Source organism: Lactuca serriola, chromosome 6 (genome assembly GCF_051521515.1).
Source record: "Lactuca serriola cultivar US96UC23 chromosome 6, Lser_US96UC23_V15, whole genome shotgun sequence".
Classification (NCBI taxonomy): domain Eukaryota; kingdom Viridiplantae; phylum Streptophyta; class Magnoliopsida; order Asterales; family Asteraceae; genus Lactuca; species Lactuca serriola.
The window spans coordinates 19490038-19506278 of NC_136413.1; the positions used below are offsets into that span (position 1 = coordinate 19490038).

The 16241-nt window shown below is 39.7% G+C and overlaps 1 protein-coding gene and 1 non-coding gene across 3 annotated transcripts; one reads left to right on the forward strand and one right to left on the reverse strand.

Annotated features, from left to right (window-relative positions):
• Positions 1 to 2199: 2199 nt before the first annotated feature.
• Positions 2200 to 5167, forward strand: LOC145057748 (protein indeterminate-domain 7-like). 2 transcript variants are annotated; one of them, XM_079005634.1, is made up of 4 exons: positions 2200 to 2544; positions 2641 to 3036; positions 3236 to 3635; positions 3877 to 5167. In XM_079005634.1, the coding sequence occupies exons 2-4, from the start codon at positions 2826 to 2828 to the stop codon at positions 4919 to 4921; spliced, it is 1656 nt and encodes a 551-aa protein (XP_078861760.1). In that variant the 5' UTR covers positions 2200 to 2544; positions 2641 to 2825; the 3' UTR covers positions 4922 to 5167. The 2 variants fall into 2 exon arrangements, with proteins under 2 accessions (XP_078861760.1, XP_078861759.1); XM_079005633.1 differs by having other exon boundaries at positions 2662 to 3036.
• Positions 5168 to 9849: 4682 nt separating this feature from the next.
• Positions 9850 to 9956, reverse strand: LOC145060847 (small nucleolar RNA R71). Its single transcript, XR_013687029.1, has one exon. It is a non-coding gene; the product is annotated as a small nucleolar RNA R71 (small nucleolar RNA).
• Between the last annotated feature and the right edge of the window lie 6285 nt (positions 9957 to 16241).

Sequence of the window (16241 nt, forward strand, 5' to 3'; positions counted from 1 at the left end):
TGGTCTAATTTCAGAAACCATGTGTGTTTTTGGTCCCTATGGTTGGTATTTTTGTGTAGTTTTGGTCTATACCCCACATAAACTGACACCCTTATGATAGTTTTTTTTTAATATTTTCTTATTCTTTTAAATAAATAAATAAATAACCCATAAGAATTCACACCCCCACCCACCTATGTCATCACTCTCACGTCTCTTTCTCTTTCTTTCTTTCTCTCTCTCTCTCTCTCTCTCTCTTCCATTCTTCTAGACGACATCATTCTAGTTGGGTCTTCATCGGAGTACCGTTTTCCTGATGGAGTACTTTTTCAGGGTAACCTTCAAGCGGATAAGTGAAGTAAATACACACAAGTACACACGTTTGGGACAAAGACAGTAGGGGCGCTAGAGGAAGAAAGTGTGCTGAAGGAAGAAGGGGATGGATTTGATCAAGGTGAAGCAGATTATGGAGTAATGGACTCTGATCTAAGATCTGAAACCTCTTTCTTAGAGTAAACTGCAAATGGGAGAACGCCACTGAAACCCTAGAAGTATCTGATGTCGAATTCATAGGAGATAATCACCGAATCTGCTTCAAATTTGAGTTCTTGGTTTTAGCACTTGATTTTATTATGTTGCCTTCGTCCCACATGCTCCAACAAATTCAACATTTGATTCCTTTTGTTAATCTGAGTTTTATTTGATCTTAATTGTTGTTTTCTTTCTAAGCACAAATATTATTGCAGGTTTGAATTGAAGCTGAAGCAGGGGTTAAAGACGGTGTTATTAAGGATGGAGTTGGAGGTTATGGAGGTGATGAAGGTGGTTTTAATGGTGGTGAGCTCCAACGGTGATTACAGGTGGTGCGAAGGGTAGTTTTTGTGGCTTTAATGAGGGTGAGTGGTTTTAAATCTGACGAGACAGTGGGAGAGAGAACGATGGGGATGGGGAGTCTCACAACCAGGACTCTGGAAAATGTGGTGGTGGTTGCGATCTACGTAAACTCCGACGAGAACGGCGCTTGCTGATGGTGGTTTTAAACACAGGTGATGGAGTGTGGAGATGATAAGAGTGGGGAATGGGTCATTTGTTTTTATTTTTTGTTTTGAGTTCAAAAAATTACAAATTAAATTAGTTTACGTATTTCAACAATTAAAGAAAATGAATAATATAAATTATAAGGACATAACCGTCTTTTTAAGTATATAGGGACCAAAAACAATAGAAATATCTAATTTTGGACCATTGGTGCACAAAGATTTCGTTTTGGACAAAAAACGCATAAATTTGCCAACCACAGGACCATTTTTACAATTTTGTCAATTAAAAATGAATTAAGTTTCACATATAAGAGATGAATTAAGTTTGATTTTAAAAATTTTAAAAATAAAAATGCCACACATACATGGTATAATCGAGACTAGCTGTAACTGAGGCTAAATTAGACATTTTCCCTATTTTAACCGGTTAAATGATATTTACCAAACTAACATCGAAAAAAATTAATAACCAAATGAAATAAAAAGTATTAGTTGACTGGACAACAATAATATTAAGCTTTACGTTTTTAAAGGGCCTATTTTTTGTCTTGCATATAAATCATTGACAAAGATTGTTATGTTCAATATATTTACACCAATTTGTTTTTTTCTTATGTTTTTGTCTGTAAATGAATATAATGAAGAGCATATAGTTAATATGACTATAACCTAGTATGTAATGCTCAATATATTTGTTTTTATTGCATAAAAGAATTAATACCAAGGCAAAAAAAAAAATCTTTAATTTCAAAAAAAGAAAAAGATGGATGTGAAGGTGGACTTTCGTGTGTCAAAAGCTCACTCCCTTTTCTTATGTACTCCTTTCGATATTGATGGCAAAAATTTTGAATCCATTATTATCTTTATTTCAACTTTTATGAACAAGAGCAATAGAAAAGTCCAAAAAGTTGCTTGAAACAGTATTACAAATCTCTTTTTGATATTTGATATCAATTATAACGCCTTTTCGATTATTTAAATTAAAATTTATAATTACTTTCTTTCTCAATCAATATTAATGATTTGTTCACATACTATTTTCATTTTTTAAGTGTGCCATAAATTTTTATATGAGAGAGGGAGAAAGTAGTAATTGTACATCACAAAAAGCAAAGCCAATAATGTATATGAGTTTATTTTTGAATGAGAAGCAAACAAAGGATAGGACAAAAACATGCAACTTCAGAATCGCGGTTGCCTTTTGGTTTTTTGGTTCCATTTTGATAGGTTCGAGCTGCCCGCTTGATCAAAGAGGTCCAAATTTAGGGATACGTTCTCATCCACATCTCTCTCTCTCTCTCTCTCTCTCTCTCTCTCTCTCTCTCTCTCTCTCTCACACACACACACACACACACACAGAGTATTGATGAACTTGTTTTCTTAACCTGTACGGATTGGATTTTTGTTTTTGTTTTGGTAACTCAATTTGTACTTGAGCGTATGGATTCTTGTGTTGGATCATCTTGGAGAGTTGGCTTATAACTATATATCTCGGACAAGAAGAAGTTTGGTAACTGCCTGCCAGGTCCAGACTTTTGGCGTTTGAATTTTAGTTGTATCTTAACTTATCTTAGATTCATCAAGAACAAAAAGCTCTTCTAATGTTTTGTTTCTTATTTAGGCTTAATTTCTTGTCATTCAGATCCGTAGAACATGGGTTTCAAAGAAGATAAAAGTATCATCAGTCAATCTTTCTGATATATCGAGTCAAAGCGAAAGCTAAAAGGAATTTTTGTTTAATCCAGTTCATTTAATAACCTAGAGAGAGAGAGAGAAAAAAAAAGAAAAAAGAAAGAGAGGAGAGAGATGAAGGGTATGTTTTTGGATGACAGTATGTCAAACTTAACATCAGCATCAAATGAAGCAAGCCTATCTTCATCAAGTAACAAGAATGAAGTTGGTACTATGTACCCTCCACCACAGCAGATGCAACAGTCCTCCTTAGCTTCTGTGCCAATTAATTCCGACAATCAAACGCAAACCAACAAGAAAAAGAGAAATCTTCCAGGCAATCCAGGTAAACCATGTTGGTTATCATATGTTATTTGTTTGATTCTTATCAAATCCATGTACATACGTCTATGTTAATATAATATAGACGTATATTTATTGATCTTGTATCTTCATCTTGGCTTCTACCTTCTGATATGTGTTATATACATATAAAGACCATTTCTTTATTTGATTAATTACATCATTTTAATTGAATCTTAAAGACCCAGAGGCTGAGGTGATAGCTATGTCTCCAAAATCACTGATGGCAACAAACAGATTTGTATGTGAGATTTGCAACAAAGGGTTTCAAAGAGATCAGAATCTTCAGTTGCATAGACGAGGTCACAATCTGCCATGGAAGCTGAAGCAAAGATCAAAACAAGAGGTGGTTAGGAAGAAGGTGTATGTATGCCCAGAACCCAGTTGTGTCCACCATGAACCCGCAAGAGCACTTGGAGACCTCACTGGTATCAAAAAACATTTCTCAAGAAAACATGGCGAGAAGAAATGGAAATGCGAGAAGTGTTCGAAGCGATATGCTGTTCAATCCGACTGGAAAGCTCATTCCAAGATTTGTGGCACACGAGAATATCGATGTGATTGTGGCACACTTTTCTCAAGGTAAAATCGTCTAATAATTCTTAATAAACAAGACATATAGTATTTAATAAAAGTTCACGAGTGGAATAATCCATATTATGATATACTGTAGATTTTTGAAGTGTGTGTGAGTGAGAGAAAGAGAGAACAGTGTTATGCTATGATTTTTTAAGCTTCCACATACAATAAATGGGTTTCGTTTTTTTGTTTAGAGTGCTAAATTGTTTGTTTCTTTTTTGTTCCATCTCTATCATGACGACAGGAGGGACAGCTTCATTACTCACAGAGCCTTCTGTGGTGCTTTAGCAGGAGAAAATGCAAGATCTTCATCATCATCATCCTTACTACTTTCATCAAATCACCTTCCTCTCCATTTGCCAATGACTTTCCCACTCAAAACTGAACCTCAACATCTCCTGCAACACCCACAACTCAATTCAAACATCATGACGAATACTTTACAACAAAATCATCAGTTACCATCCTGGTTTGTTCATCATCATCAACAAAACCCTACCCCTAGTAACAATTCAAGTAATAATCTTCATCTTCCTTCTCCTTCTTCTCCTCCTCACATGTCTGCCACAGCATTGCTCCAAAAGGCAGCTCAGATGGGTGTGACCATGAGCAAGCCTGCAACTGGTACCAATACTGCCATGGTCATGTCACTGCAGCAACAGCAACATCAACAGCAACAGCAACAGCAACAGCACCAGTCCATTCTAAGTGGGCCCCACCATCATGATCACATGTGTGCACCTACATCACTGTTAACAGCTCATCATCACGCTTCCGGTCTTGGAAATTTGTCTTCAAGTGATAATGAACAACAAGGGATGCTGGGATTAGGTGGCGGGTTTGCTAACGTGAACACGGGTTGCTTCGACCACCAAACCGATGCAATCACAACCAATGCTATGCATGCTCACTCTCATCTGCTTCATACTGAATCCTTGGCTTGTACAACTGGAATGTCAACTGCATTTCAAGAGGCTTATAATGGCATGATGAGTTCAACAAAGAGTGCTCACAGTACCGGCTTTCAAGAAGCATTTATATCAGCGTCAGGCGGAGCAGCACTGAACCCGAGTAAAGCAAATGGCGGTGGTCAAAACGATGAGTTGACAAGGGATTTCTTGGGACTTACAGGATTTCCACCTCATACTGTTGATCATCATTTTCTCAGTATGGCTGGTTTGGATCAGTTAAGCACTTCTTCACCCTATCATCATCATCAGCAGCAGCAGCATCAACAGCAACAAGATAATCATAGCCAGAACCAAAATCAATTACCTTGGCATGGGTAATGTTAAGCTAGCAAGTCCATGGACGATAATGGGAAAATTCAACTTATATATTTTCACCCTATTATCGTGTTTTAAGCGCTTAATTACATAGTCCTTTTTGCTTATTACAGTTGATTTTGTTAGGTTTAATCGCCAGGCAAACTTTACAATTCTCGTTTCTTTTTTTTTTTTTTCTTCTGTTGGAAGTTTCAAGAAAAACATAATATTTGCTTGTAGTAATTGAAGTTTTAGACTTGTTCCTTGGTATGTTCAATTAAACCTAATCGAAACAGTAAAATGTAGAAAAAAAGACGCTGAAAAGTTAGTTTTCAACTAAGTGTGAGACAAGTACACCAGTTTATTGAAAAAAATTTACTCAATATATAAATATAAGTATTTTTTTAAGAAAAATATTAAATATAAAGATGTAAACATTAAGTATTTTTAAAATAAAAATTTAAAATAAATGCTAACAAAATGATAAATAAATAAATAATTCAATTTATACTAATAAAACAAACTATGTAAAAATAATTATATTTTGATCATATTTGTGGTTTAACCAAATATTTTTTTAGTTTTATCAATGAAATAAACAAAGTTAGATTATTTTTCCTATGTAAATTATTTTGGTCTAAAATGACAATAAACTTTGAAAGAAAATGCTAATTTTGAATTATGTATATTGAAGAAAACATATTAAAATTAAAATTTGAAAATATAAACAAACAAATTAATGACACGTTAATTACTTTTTATAACCTAAAATTTAAAATAGTTAATTAAGAAAATTGAAAATTACCATAAAATGACAATTGAAAATTAATTTTTAAGAATTAACTACAAAAATACATGTGACAAAATGCATGAAAATGTTACAAGTGGTAAAAATTATTTTTATTTATTCGAGTAAAAGTAAAAGTATACAACTACCATGTAGTTTTTTTATATGAGGAAAGCTAGAATTTGTTGTACCTTTTATTTATATATAAAAGTTTGTCTAAAATAGTTGTTAACTTTTAAATATATAAAACAAATTAAAAAATAAAAGCTAAAAGCTCCAAGAAGCTATTTGAATTAACTTTTAGGCGTATTTAGCACATAACTTTTGGAAGCGTTTGGAAGCCTCTAGCTTTTTAGCTTTTGACAAAACGATCTAGTTTATACAAAAAGCTTCATTTGACAGTACGAGCGTTTAGCTTTTAGTTTAAACAAAATGCTCCAAATCTAAAAGTTACTTCATGTAGCCTTTAACAAAATGTTACTGAGCTTTTAAAATCAATTTCCATAATTACCCATATATATATATATATATATATATATATATATATATATATATATATATATATATATATAATCAATTGTTCTTTTATGTAATTTTATATATTTCAAAAGCTACCAGCTACTTTTGTCAAACACTCATATAACAAATAAAAGCTAGATCTTCCCGCTACCAGTTACCCGCTACCCGTTTCCGGCTAACAACTATTTTTGCCAAAGATGCCCTTTGGATTCAAAGTTTTTTTTAAAAGTAAAAAATCAAACGAAAATAAAATATTCGAGTTTTTTTTTAAAAAACTAAAAGCTCTTAAAAGTTCATGCCAAACATGCCTGGTAGCAAGAACATAAGAATAAAACATTTTCCATCCATATATATTCGAGATATGAAAGTAAAATGAGCTTAATGTCATTATAGTCTCCATAATTGCAAGATCAATAAGCGAGTTGAATAACATGACAAATCTAGTTGTCATTCAATGGATAAAACTCTATCATGTGAAATACATGAGATGCCATCTTGGCATTAATATATTTGGTGTTCAATCACCATTGTATGAAATATAAAATAATGATATGACAATCCATTGAATTCTACAGAGTTCAATGGTCATAAAACTATTCAATTGGAAAAATGAAAATTTTCTGATTATTAAATGGATATGATAAATGAGCTTTTATAGTGTTCCATTGAGCTTTGTAGAGTTCAGTACATTATAGAAAAATTTAACTGAGTTATATGGAACATAGAATGATGATGTGACAATCTATTTGACTCTATGTGGTTCAACACATTGTGGATGCCCTAAAGAAGTGAGTCTTTGAGGTTTTTAGCTTTAAAGACAAATACTTTTTGGCACTGCTATATAACCCATAACTTAGTTTTGCACCACCACATTAAGACAATTTTTCTTTATTTAAAAAAAGTATCGAACCAACCATGTATAGAAACTAATTATACAAGAATTAGGATGAATTACAAGTCCATTACTTACAGATGTTGTTCCACAACGGCGAGCAATGACATACCATAAGAATATATGGTTGAACGGATTCAATTTCCTCATAACCAATAGGAAGCCAAACACAACGATGAACAATAACATATACAGTTGTCAAGGTTTACTCTTGCATGTTATTTATTATTGGCATTCCTTAGTGATAACATGCAACACCTTATAAAAATGGTATTTAGGTATCTATTTTGTAACTCGAGTTCATAAATAGGAGATTATGATGTGTTGTATAGACACGCTTTCAGAACTTGTATACATGTATTATCTTACTTGGACCTTACTTAAATAAAATGATAATAGAAATGTAATCTTGGAAAAATGAAAAAGATATTGGGCATGTGTACTTGGTTATTGAGGTACAAAAAGGATTAAACACCCGACATTCATAGTTTTGATAGGATTCATCAACCACCAGAGATATATGAATTTCATGTTTCCATTATAGAAGGTAAACTATAGGATCATTATGAATCTTCTGGTTACCAAGTGATATGTGCATATCTATATATATTTTTTACATCATATCTTAATAGTTATAGCTATAATTATGCTTATTATAGAACAAAAGGTACTTATTATGTTTAATATTTGTTATGTAGAGTAAAAGACATGCTCGGAAGCAATATGGAAGCTGTAAGTAGGAAAATGTGAGCTTAAGAAAGAAGAAGATACATAAAGGATGTTGTTGGACAGCTTGACCCCTCGTCAGTATTTTGACCATATCTCCTGACTCATAACTTTGATTAAGGTGATTTAAAATGATCTAAAAACTAGACACAATTTCGGACGACTTCTCTGTTTTAAGAAAAGTCGGATTTCCAATCACCACAACGTGGTGATTCCACCACGATGTGGTGAATGGAATCTTGGCGATTCTTGACGCCAACTTGGAGAATACGCGATAAAATTGAGGACCACGTCGTGGTGTCGAGATTTTTGGTAACTATATATATCTCAGACATTAGGTCGATTCGAGGAGAGAGAGAGAGAGAGAGAGAGAGAGAGAGAGAGAAAGAGAGAGAGAGAGAGCGGGGGTTGAAGGTTACGACTATTAACGAAAAAATACCCTTCCAAGACCCCTTTGAGGACAGAATTCAACTAGAGATCAAAGGATAAAGAGATTGGAGCAAGGATTCGCATCTCCACATTCAGTTTGCTTAGTTTAATCATGATTACTCTAGTTTTCCTTATGTTTATGTGTTTACCAGCTGTGATTATGGGCTAAAAACCCTTTCTTTCATTTAGTTAGATGAAACCTAAAACTATGAGTTAGTTTCTTACTTTTTGGATTATATGAATTTCTTTTATGCATGTGTTTGATTATCACTACCTAGCATGTTAAAGTTTGTAACTTTGTTACATAATTTCAAGGGTAGTTTAGCTTAGTGACCATTAAATTACATGAACTTGATTACCTAGTGATTTAGTCACCATTAAATTGCTAGAGCTAGGATTGACCACATCTTAGTTAAGTGATAAAGGTAACAATTTAATTGTGTTAGAGAACATAATTGTGACCATAATTGTGTTTAAAAAATCTTACATAGCCCAATTATAATTAATAACTAATTTTGTGTTTGCTTGTGTAGGACCTTACAAAGTAGTACATGAATTGGTGAAAATATTAGTAGATTTGACCAAATTTCTAATTACATATAAATTGGTAACCAAATTTATTAACATATAAATAAGAACTAACCATAGGAAAAGGTGGATTCGAAACTAAACAAAAGTGTTTTTAATATATTGATTATAGTCGTTTTTAGTTGAGTGCTTAAGTTTTTCTGAACTTGTAAAATCAGATACAACCCCTATTTTAGTTGTTTTTCTTAGTTTAGCTTTCAGTAGTTATTTTATTAATTAAATACCGTTCCCTGTTATCAACACCCGACTTACCTAAACTATTCTATAATTCGACTAGGTACACTGTCTAAGTGCGTTCTATCTAGTTAAGTTCGCTAGGTTATAAATTCAAAACTAGATATGTATAATTTGTGCACATCAAAGTTTTTTGCACCGTTGCCGGTGAACGACTTATTGGATTTCTAATTTAATTACTTTTAGTTATTCGATCCTTTTTGTGGGTTAAAAACCGCAAAAAGTTATTTTTCAGCATTTATTTTATTTTATTTTTTCGTCTAAACATCAACCACGTCGTGGGAACCTTGGCCACGTCGTGGTCACGTTCCAGGCAGTTTTTAGTTTTAGTTTTAGTTTATTTTAATTTTTGTTCCTTTTTACGCGTTTTTTTAGTGTTTTTTAGCAGGAAATATAGGGGACATCACGACCATGTCATTGGAAGAGTACAAGAGATATATGAGGAACGAAAAAAGATGGGGTCTTGATCCACCAAAAATCCCAACCACGACAAAGTTTGAACTTCCGGGGCACATTATTAATATGTTAAAGGAACTACCTTTTTATGGGAAGGAACACGAGGACGATTATGAGCATATAGAAGAGGTGGTGGAGATTTCACATTATTTTAATGCACCAAAATTGAATGAAGATATGGTGATGCTTGGACTTTTACCAGTTATGTTGAAGAGTGAAGCAAAAGAATGGTTAAAATCACTTCCCTTTGGAGCAATCACGACATGGATTGATTTTAAGACAAAGTTCATCAACCAGTTTACCCCTCCTTCAAAAGTGGCAAAGCTTAAGAGAAATATCCAGAGTTTTCAACAATTAGAAGGGGAGTCATTATACGAAGCTTGGGAACGTTACAAGAGATTGTTACGACATTTCCCTCAACATGACTTCAATGTACAACAAGAAATCTCGATATTTTATGATGGAGTCAATGTGGGGACTTGTCAACTTTTAGACTCGCAATGGCCCATGACAAAGAGGAATCCGGCAACAAATAAATATTTCATTGAAGAATTCGCTAAGAATTCAAGAGAGTATTATAACTCAAAGGAGGATTTCACTAGAGGGAATTCAAGTAAAGATGGAGGTCAAGATACTATCAGCACAGTAATTGCAAAGCTCGACGCTATGGAAGAAAAGACCACAAAAATGGGTGGATCTGTAACAGCCCGGATTCCCAGGTATTATTCATTTATTTATTTTTGGTAATTTGTGATGAGACTCGGCGAGTTGGAGCCTAGACTCGCCGAGTATGATTGCGGATTTGGACGCGGGTTCGCGTCCGGACTCGGCGAGTCCAAGAGTGGACTCGGCGAGTCGACGCTGTTTAATGAAACCCTAATTTCCCAGCCTTGAGCCCTATTTAAAGGACCTTATACCCCTTCATTGCGACTACCTTCGACCTTGAGAGCACCAGAGCATCTGAGAGTCCTTGTGAGTGAGATAACAGGCCATTATTCACCATCTTTGTGTGTGTTTGCAAGAAAGGAAGAGGAAGGCCAAGCTAGGAGAGTTGGGGAGCTTGGATCTACTTCCATTTCGGAAAAGGAAGCTATTTGAGGTACTATTCAGAGCTTATTCTCATGTTTTTATGGATAGGGTCAAATCTAGGGTTTCTTCATGCATTGTTTGCCTTGTAATTGGAGTGTGAGAGGTCCCATGGGGAAATGGTACCTAGATCTGGACCTTAGTAGGTCCAGAGAGTCCCAAATGCTCTGCTTTATGCTTTCCCTTTTGAGTTGGGGGCTTAGGTTACCATTTTAGATGTCATTTCACCAAAAGAAGCCTTGTTGGCATTGCATGGTAGCCAAGATTGGGACTTTACGTGATGAATGTGCTTGGAAGGACTGGATCTATGAGTCAATGGAACGGATCTGACCTCAGGAGTGAGATTGAGTTGATGCATGGCATGGACTCGTCGAGTCTGAAGAACAGACTCGGCGAGTAGTATGAAGATTGTCCTTAACCACTCAGCGAGTGGTCTTACCGAGTAAAGGGGTTGACTCAGTGAGTCAGAGGGGGTTGTCGAGTGGACTGAGTCGAGCTGGAACTCGCCGAGTTGTTCTTGAGACTCGGCGAGTTGAGTCGTGGTGGCCCCGCGATTCATGCCAGGTGGAACTCGTTGAGTCAGGGAAGTACTCAACGTGTCAAGAGAGGATCCTAGGGAGTCAGTGAACACGTATAGACTCGCCGAGTCGCTCTAGTGCACTCGCCGAGTCCGGTCAAAGTTGACCATTGACCATTGACCAGAGTTGACCAGTGTTGACTCGATGGGGGTAGTCAACCTTAGTTGAGGAAGTGTTAATTAGAGATATATTGTGTTATAGGAGGATTATAGCTCGGAGGATCGAGCGCGAGTGATTTCCGGGATTTGCGAGTTATCGAGATACGCGAGGTGAGTCTTCTCACTATACTTTACCTTGAGTAGGTAATCAGAGTTATGTGATAGAGTATTTGTATGCTACATGTATGTTATGTGTTGTACTGCATTATTTCTATGTGAATTATGTTGTGCATGTTTATAGAGTTGGAACCGGAAGGTTCCTAGAGTTGGTATCAGAGCCTTGGTTTGAGGGATTCGAGTACACCTTCGGGCGTATTTGAACTCAAACTGAGGATTTAAGAAGTATTTTCAAAAAGAATAAAAGATTTTTGGAAGAACGCATAGCAGAGTTGTGTGTACGATCAGTCCGCGCCCGAACGGTGATTTCCCAAAATACCCTCATGTTATGTGATATTGATATTGATATGATGTATTCTCATGCTAGAGTAGGCTAGGTACTCCTATTAGGACTAGAGTGGCCTGATTTGTGATGCCTTAGCCTAGGGAGAGGTGAACTGCTATGAGATGCTTGAGAGTGAGTTGGTAGCAGCGAGGGGGTTATGAGAGATTTGTTAGAGAGTGGATTGTGCATGATAAAGTACTTGGAATTTGGGACCTGAAAAAGAGGACTTGGGGTGTATTCTGATACGGTGTGGACAGTAGTATTGGGCCCGTACTACTGAAAGCACCGGAGCGGTGTACATCCCAAGTAAGAATCTTTGGAATACCAAGGATCAAGGAGGGATGAGTTGTCGAGTGTGAGTATGCTCGAATGGATTCTAATTTATCGTATGTTGTATTTCAGAGGTAGATCATGGTGAGGACACGTCTGATGCCTGAGAGCAGTGAGACCAGTGATGAGGAGATCCACCGGATCATCCACGAGGAGGTGGTTGCGGCCATCAGGGCAGAGATACCAGAGATGTTCGGGTCTATTAAGACCACGCTGATTGAGACCTTTGACGAGCGTTATGCCGCTCTTTCTGAGGCTGCTGTTGCGGCGGCCACCGCAGCTATTGCTGCCGCGAGGCCGCAGGGTGGTGATGCGTTGCTATTCCGAGAGTTCAGCAACACAAAACCACCAGAGTTTGATGGGACCCAGGACCCGGTGGCGGCTATGAGATGGATTTCTGACATGGAGGGGTGTTTCTTCACTTGCTCAACTCCTGAGCATTTGAAGGTTCGGTTCGCGCTGAACCAGCTTCACTTGGGAGCGAAAGACTGGTGGAAGTTTGTGACGGCGCACTTTATGCCTGCTGAGCTTGCGGCAGTGACCTGGGAGAGGTTCAATGCCATGTTTCGAGATGAGTATGTTCCCTAGGTGGAGAGGGAGCGTTTGGCCCAGGAGTTTCTGACCCTCAAGCAGGGTATTGAGTCTGTTATGACGATTACCAGGATGTTCCATGAGAGGGCGATGTTCTACCCTGAGCACGTGTCCACCGAGCAGACACGTATGAGCCGATATCTGAGTATTTTGAGGAGAGACATTCGGGAGTTCGCGGCGAACTCCTCCTACCGGACATTTTCCGAGCTTCAGGAAAATGCCCGGAAGAGGGAGATTGAGCTAGAGACTCAGGCCAGGGAGGAGGCAGAGTCTTAGGGGAGGGATCGGCGACCGACACAGTCTCAGCCGGCAGCCAAGCGGGCCAAGCCCGCTGATCCCAAACCAGGGAGCCAGAGGGGCCGCACTTGTGGGAAGTGTGGCAAGGGTCATGATGGAGTCTGTAGAGCGGGATCTTGCTACAAGTGTGGCAAGGAGGGGCACATGGCCAAGGACTGCCCCAAGGGGTTTGCGGTGTGTTTTCACTGCAATCAGACCGGACACCGGAAGGCAGAGTGTCTGCAGTTGCGAGGATCATCTCAAGGAGCACCTCAGGGATCTGCTCCTGCCCCCATCAGAGCTACCAAGAGTCGGCCAGTGAAGGCCGAGGTGCCGAGGGCACAAGGAAGAGCTTTTTAGCTGACCGCGGAGGAGGTCCGCGCAGCTCCCGATGTCGTGGCTGGTATGTATTCTTTCGTGTATTTATTTTGATGTTGAAATATTATGGTTATATTATGTTATGCGTAGGTACTTTTCTTGTGAATTATGTACCTGCCTTGGTGTTATTTGACTCGGGTGCGAGTCGGTCTTTTGTATCTTTGGCTTTTAGTCAGCATATCAGTGTTAGTCGTGAGGCGTTGAGTCGGCCTCTGAGAGTTTCCATAGCTGACGAGAGGGTGATATATGCCACGGAGGTTCTCCGAGGGTGCGTAGTCGAGATTTTCGGTGTTGAGTTCCCGATTGATCTGGTTCCTATTGTGATGGGTGATGTGTGTGTCATTGTGGGCATGGACTGGTTGAGCAGATTCGGTGCGGTTATCGACTGCGAGCGACAGCTGGTGACCATACGAGACCCTAGTGGGGGAGTTCTTTCGGTGCACGGCGAGGGTACACGTTCAGGATCGGCGTTTTGTTCGGCTGCTAGGGCGAGGCAGTGTCTACAGCAGGGCTGTAAGGGTTTTGTGGCATATGTGATGGATACACGGGTGGATTCCGAGAGACCGAGGTCAATTGAGGAGGTTCCGGTAGTGCGTGAGTTCCCGGATGTATTTCCCGAGGAGTTTCCAGGTGTGCCTCCTGTGAGGCAAGTGGAGTTCAGTATCGATTTGGTTCCGGGGGCCGCGCCTATCGCTAAGGTGCCTTATCGCCTTGCACCTACAGAGATGCAAGAGTTATCATCGCAGCTTCAGGAGCTGCTGGGGAAGGGGTTTATTCGGACGAGCAGCTCGCCATGGGGAGCGCCTCTCCTGTTCGTCAAGAAGAAGGATGGTTCACACCGGATGTGCATTGATTACCGGGAGTTGAACAAGCTGACGGTCAAAAACAGTTACCCGTTGCCGAGGATCGACGATTTGTTCGATCAGTTGCAGGGAGCGTTTTGGTTCTCCAAGATCGATTTGAGTTCTGGATATCATCAGGTGAGGGTGCGGGATGAGGACGTCCAAAAGACAGCGTTCAGGACGCGTTATGGGCATTACAAGTTTGTGGTGATGCCTTTTGGGCTCACCAATGCCCCAGCAGTGTTCATGGATCTCATGAACCAAGTGTGTAGGCCGATGTTGGATTGGTCGGTGATTGTATTTATCGACGACATTTTGGTATATTCGAGATCTAGAGAGCAGCATGAGGAGCATTTGAGAGAGGTTCTCGGAGTTCTGAGATCGGAGAGGCTTTATGCCAAATTCTCCAAGTGTGATTTCTGGTTGCGGGAGGTCCAGTTCTTAGGACATCTCGTTAACCAGGAGGGGATATTGGTCGACCCGGCCATGGTTGAGGCGGTGATGAGTTGGGAGGTGCCGAGGTCACCCTCCAAGATCAGGAGTTTCCTAGGGTTGGCAGGGTATTATCGGAGATTTATCAAGGATTTCTCTAAGATCACAGTGCCACTCACCAGGTTGACCCGGAAGGGTGTTGCTTTTTCATGGGGCCCCGAGCAGCAGGCCTCCTTTGAGACACTTCGCCAAAGGTTATGCGAAGCCCCGGTGTTAGCCCTACCGGAAGGGATGGAGGACTTTGTGGTATACTGTGACGCATCGATTATGGGGTTGGGGGCGGTGTTGATGCAAAGGGGGCATGTGATAGCATATGCATCGAGGCAGCTGAATCCTCATGAGATGAGATACCCCACCCATGATCTGGAGTTGGGCGTAGTGGTGTTCGACCTCAAGATTTGGCGTCACTACCTGTATGGGGTTCGGTGTACGATATACACAGACCATAAGAGTTTGAAATATTTGATGGATCAGCCCAACCTAAATATGCGACAGAGAAGGTGGTTGGATGTGGTCAAGGATTATGATTGTGAGATCCTATACCACCCGGGCAAGGCTAATGTTGTAGCCGATGCACTGAGCCGCAGGGCGGAGAGCACCCCGCTGCGGGACGTATGTTTGAGATTGACCGTGATAGCTCCAGTGTTGGACGCCATTCGTGGGGCACAGGTCGAGGCCGTGCAACCCGAGATGCAGAAGAAAGAGCGGGTTGTTGGTTTGGTTTTCAGAGTTCGTTACCGATGGTCGGGGGCTTATGACATTTCAGGGGCGTATCTGGGTGCCGTTTGTGGGAGGAACGCATACCATTTTGATGGAAGAGGCTCATCGGTCGAAATTTTCGATCCATCCCGGGGCCACTAAGATGTATTTGGACCTAAGAAGGGAGTATTGGTGGCCCTGTATGAAGAGGGATGTTACATGGTTTGTTGAGAGGTTCTTGACCTGCCGAAGGGTTAAGGCCGAGCACCAGAGGCCACATGGTAAATTGCAGCCATTGGAGGTTCCCAAATGGAAGTGGGAACAGATCACCATGGATTTCATCACCAAATTGCCAAGGACTGCCAGAGGAGTTGATGCAATTTGGGTGATTGTGGACAGGTTGACGAAGAGCGCTCATTTTCTTGCTATCAGCGAGAGTTCTTCAGCAGAGAAATTGGCAGAGGTGTATGTGAGGGAAGTGGTATCTAGGCATGGGGTGCCGATCTCGATTGTTTCAGACCGTGATGTGCGTTTCACTTCCAGATTTTGGAAGAAGTTTCATGAGGAGTTGGGTACTAGACTGCATTTTAGTATCGCATATCATCCCCAGACAAACGGTCAGAGTGAGCGGACGATTCAGACGCTTGAGGACATGCTCCGGGCATGCGTGTTGGATTTTGGGGATAGCTGGGATGCATATTTGCCCTTGGCAGAGTTTTCCTACAACAATAGCCATCATTCGAGCATTGGTATGCCGCCCTTTGAGCTGTTGTATGGGAGGAGGTGTCGGACCCCCATTTGTTGGGGAGAGGTTGGACAGCGGGTGATGGGCAGTACAGAG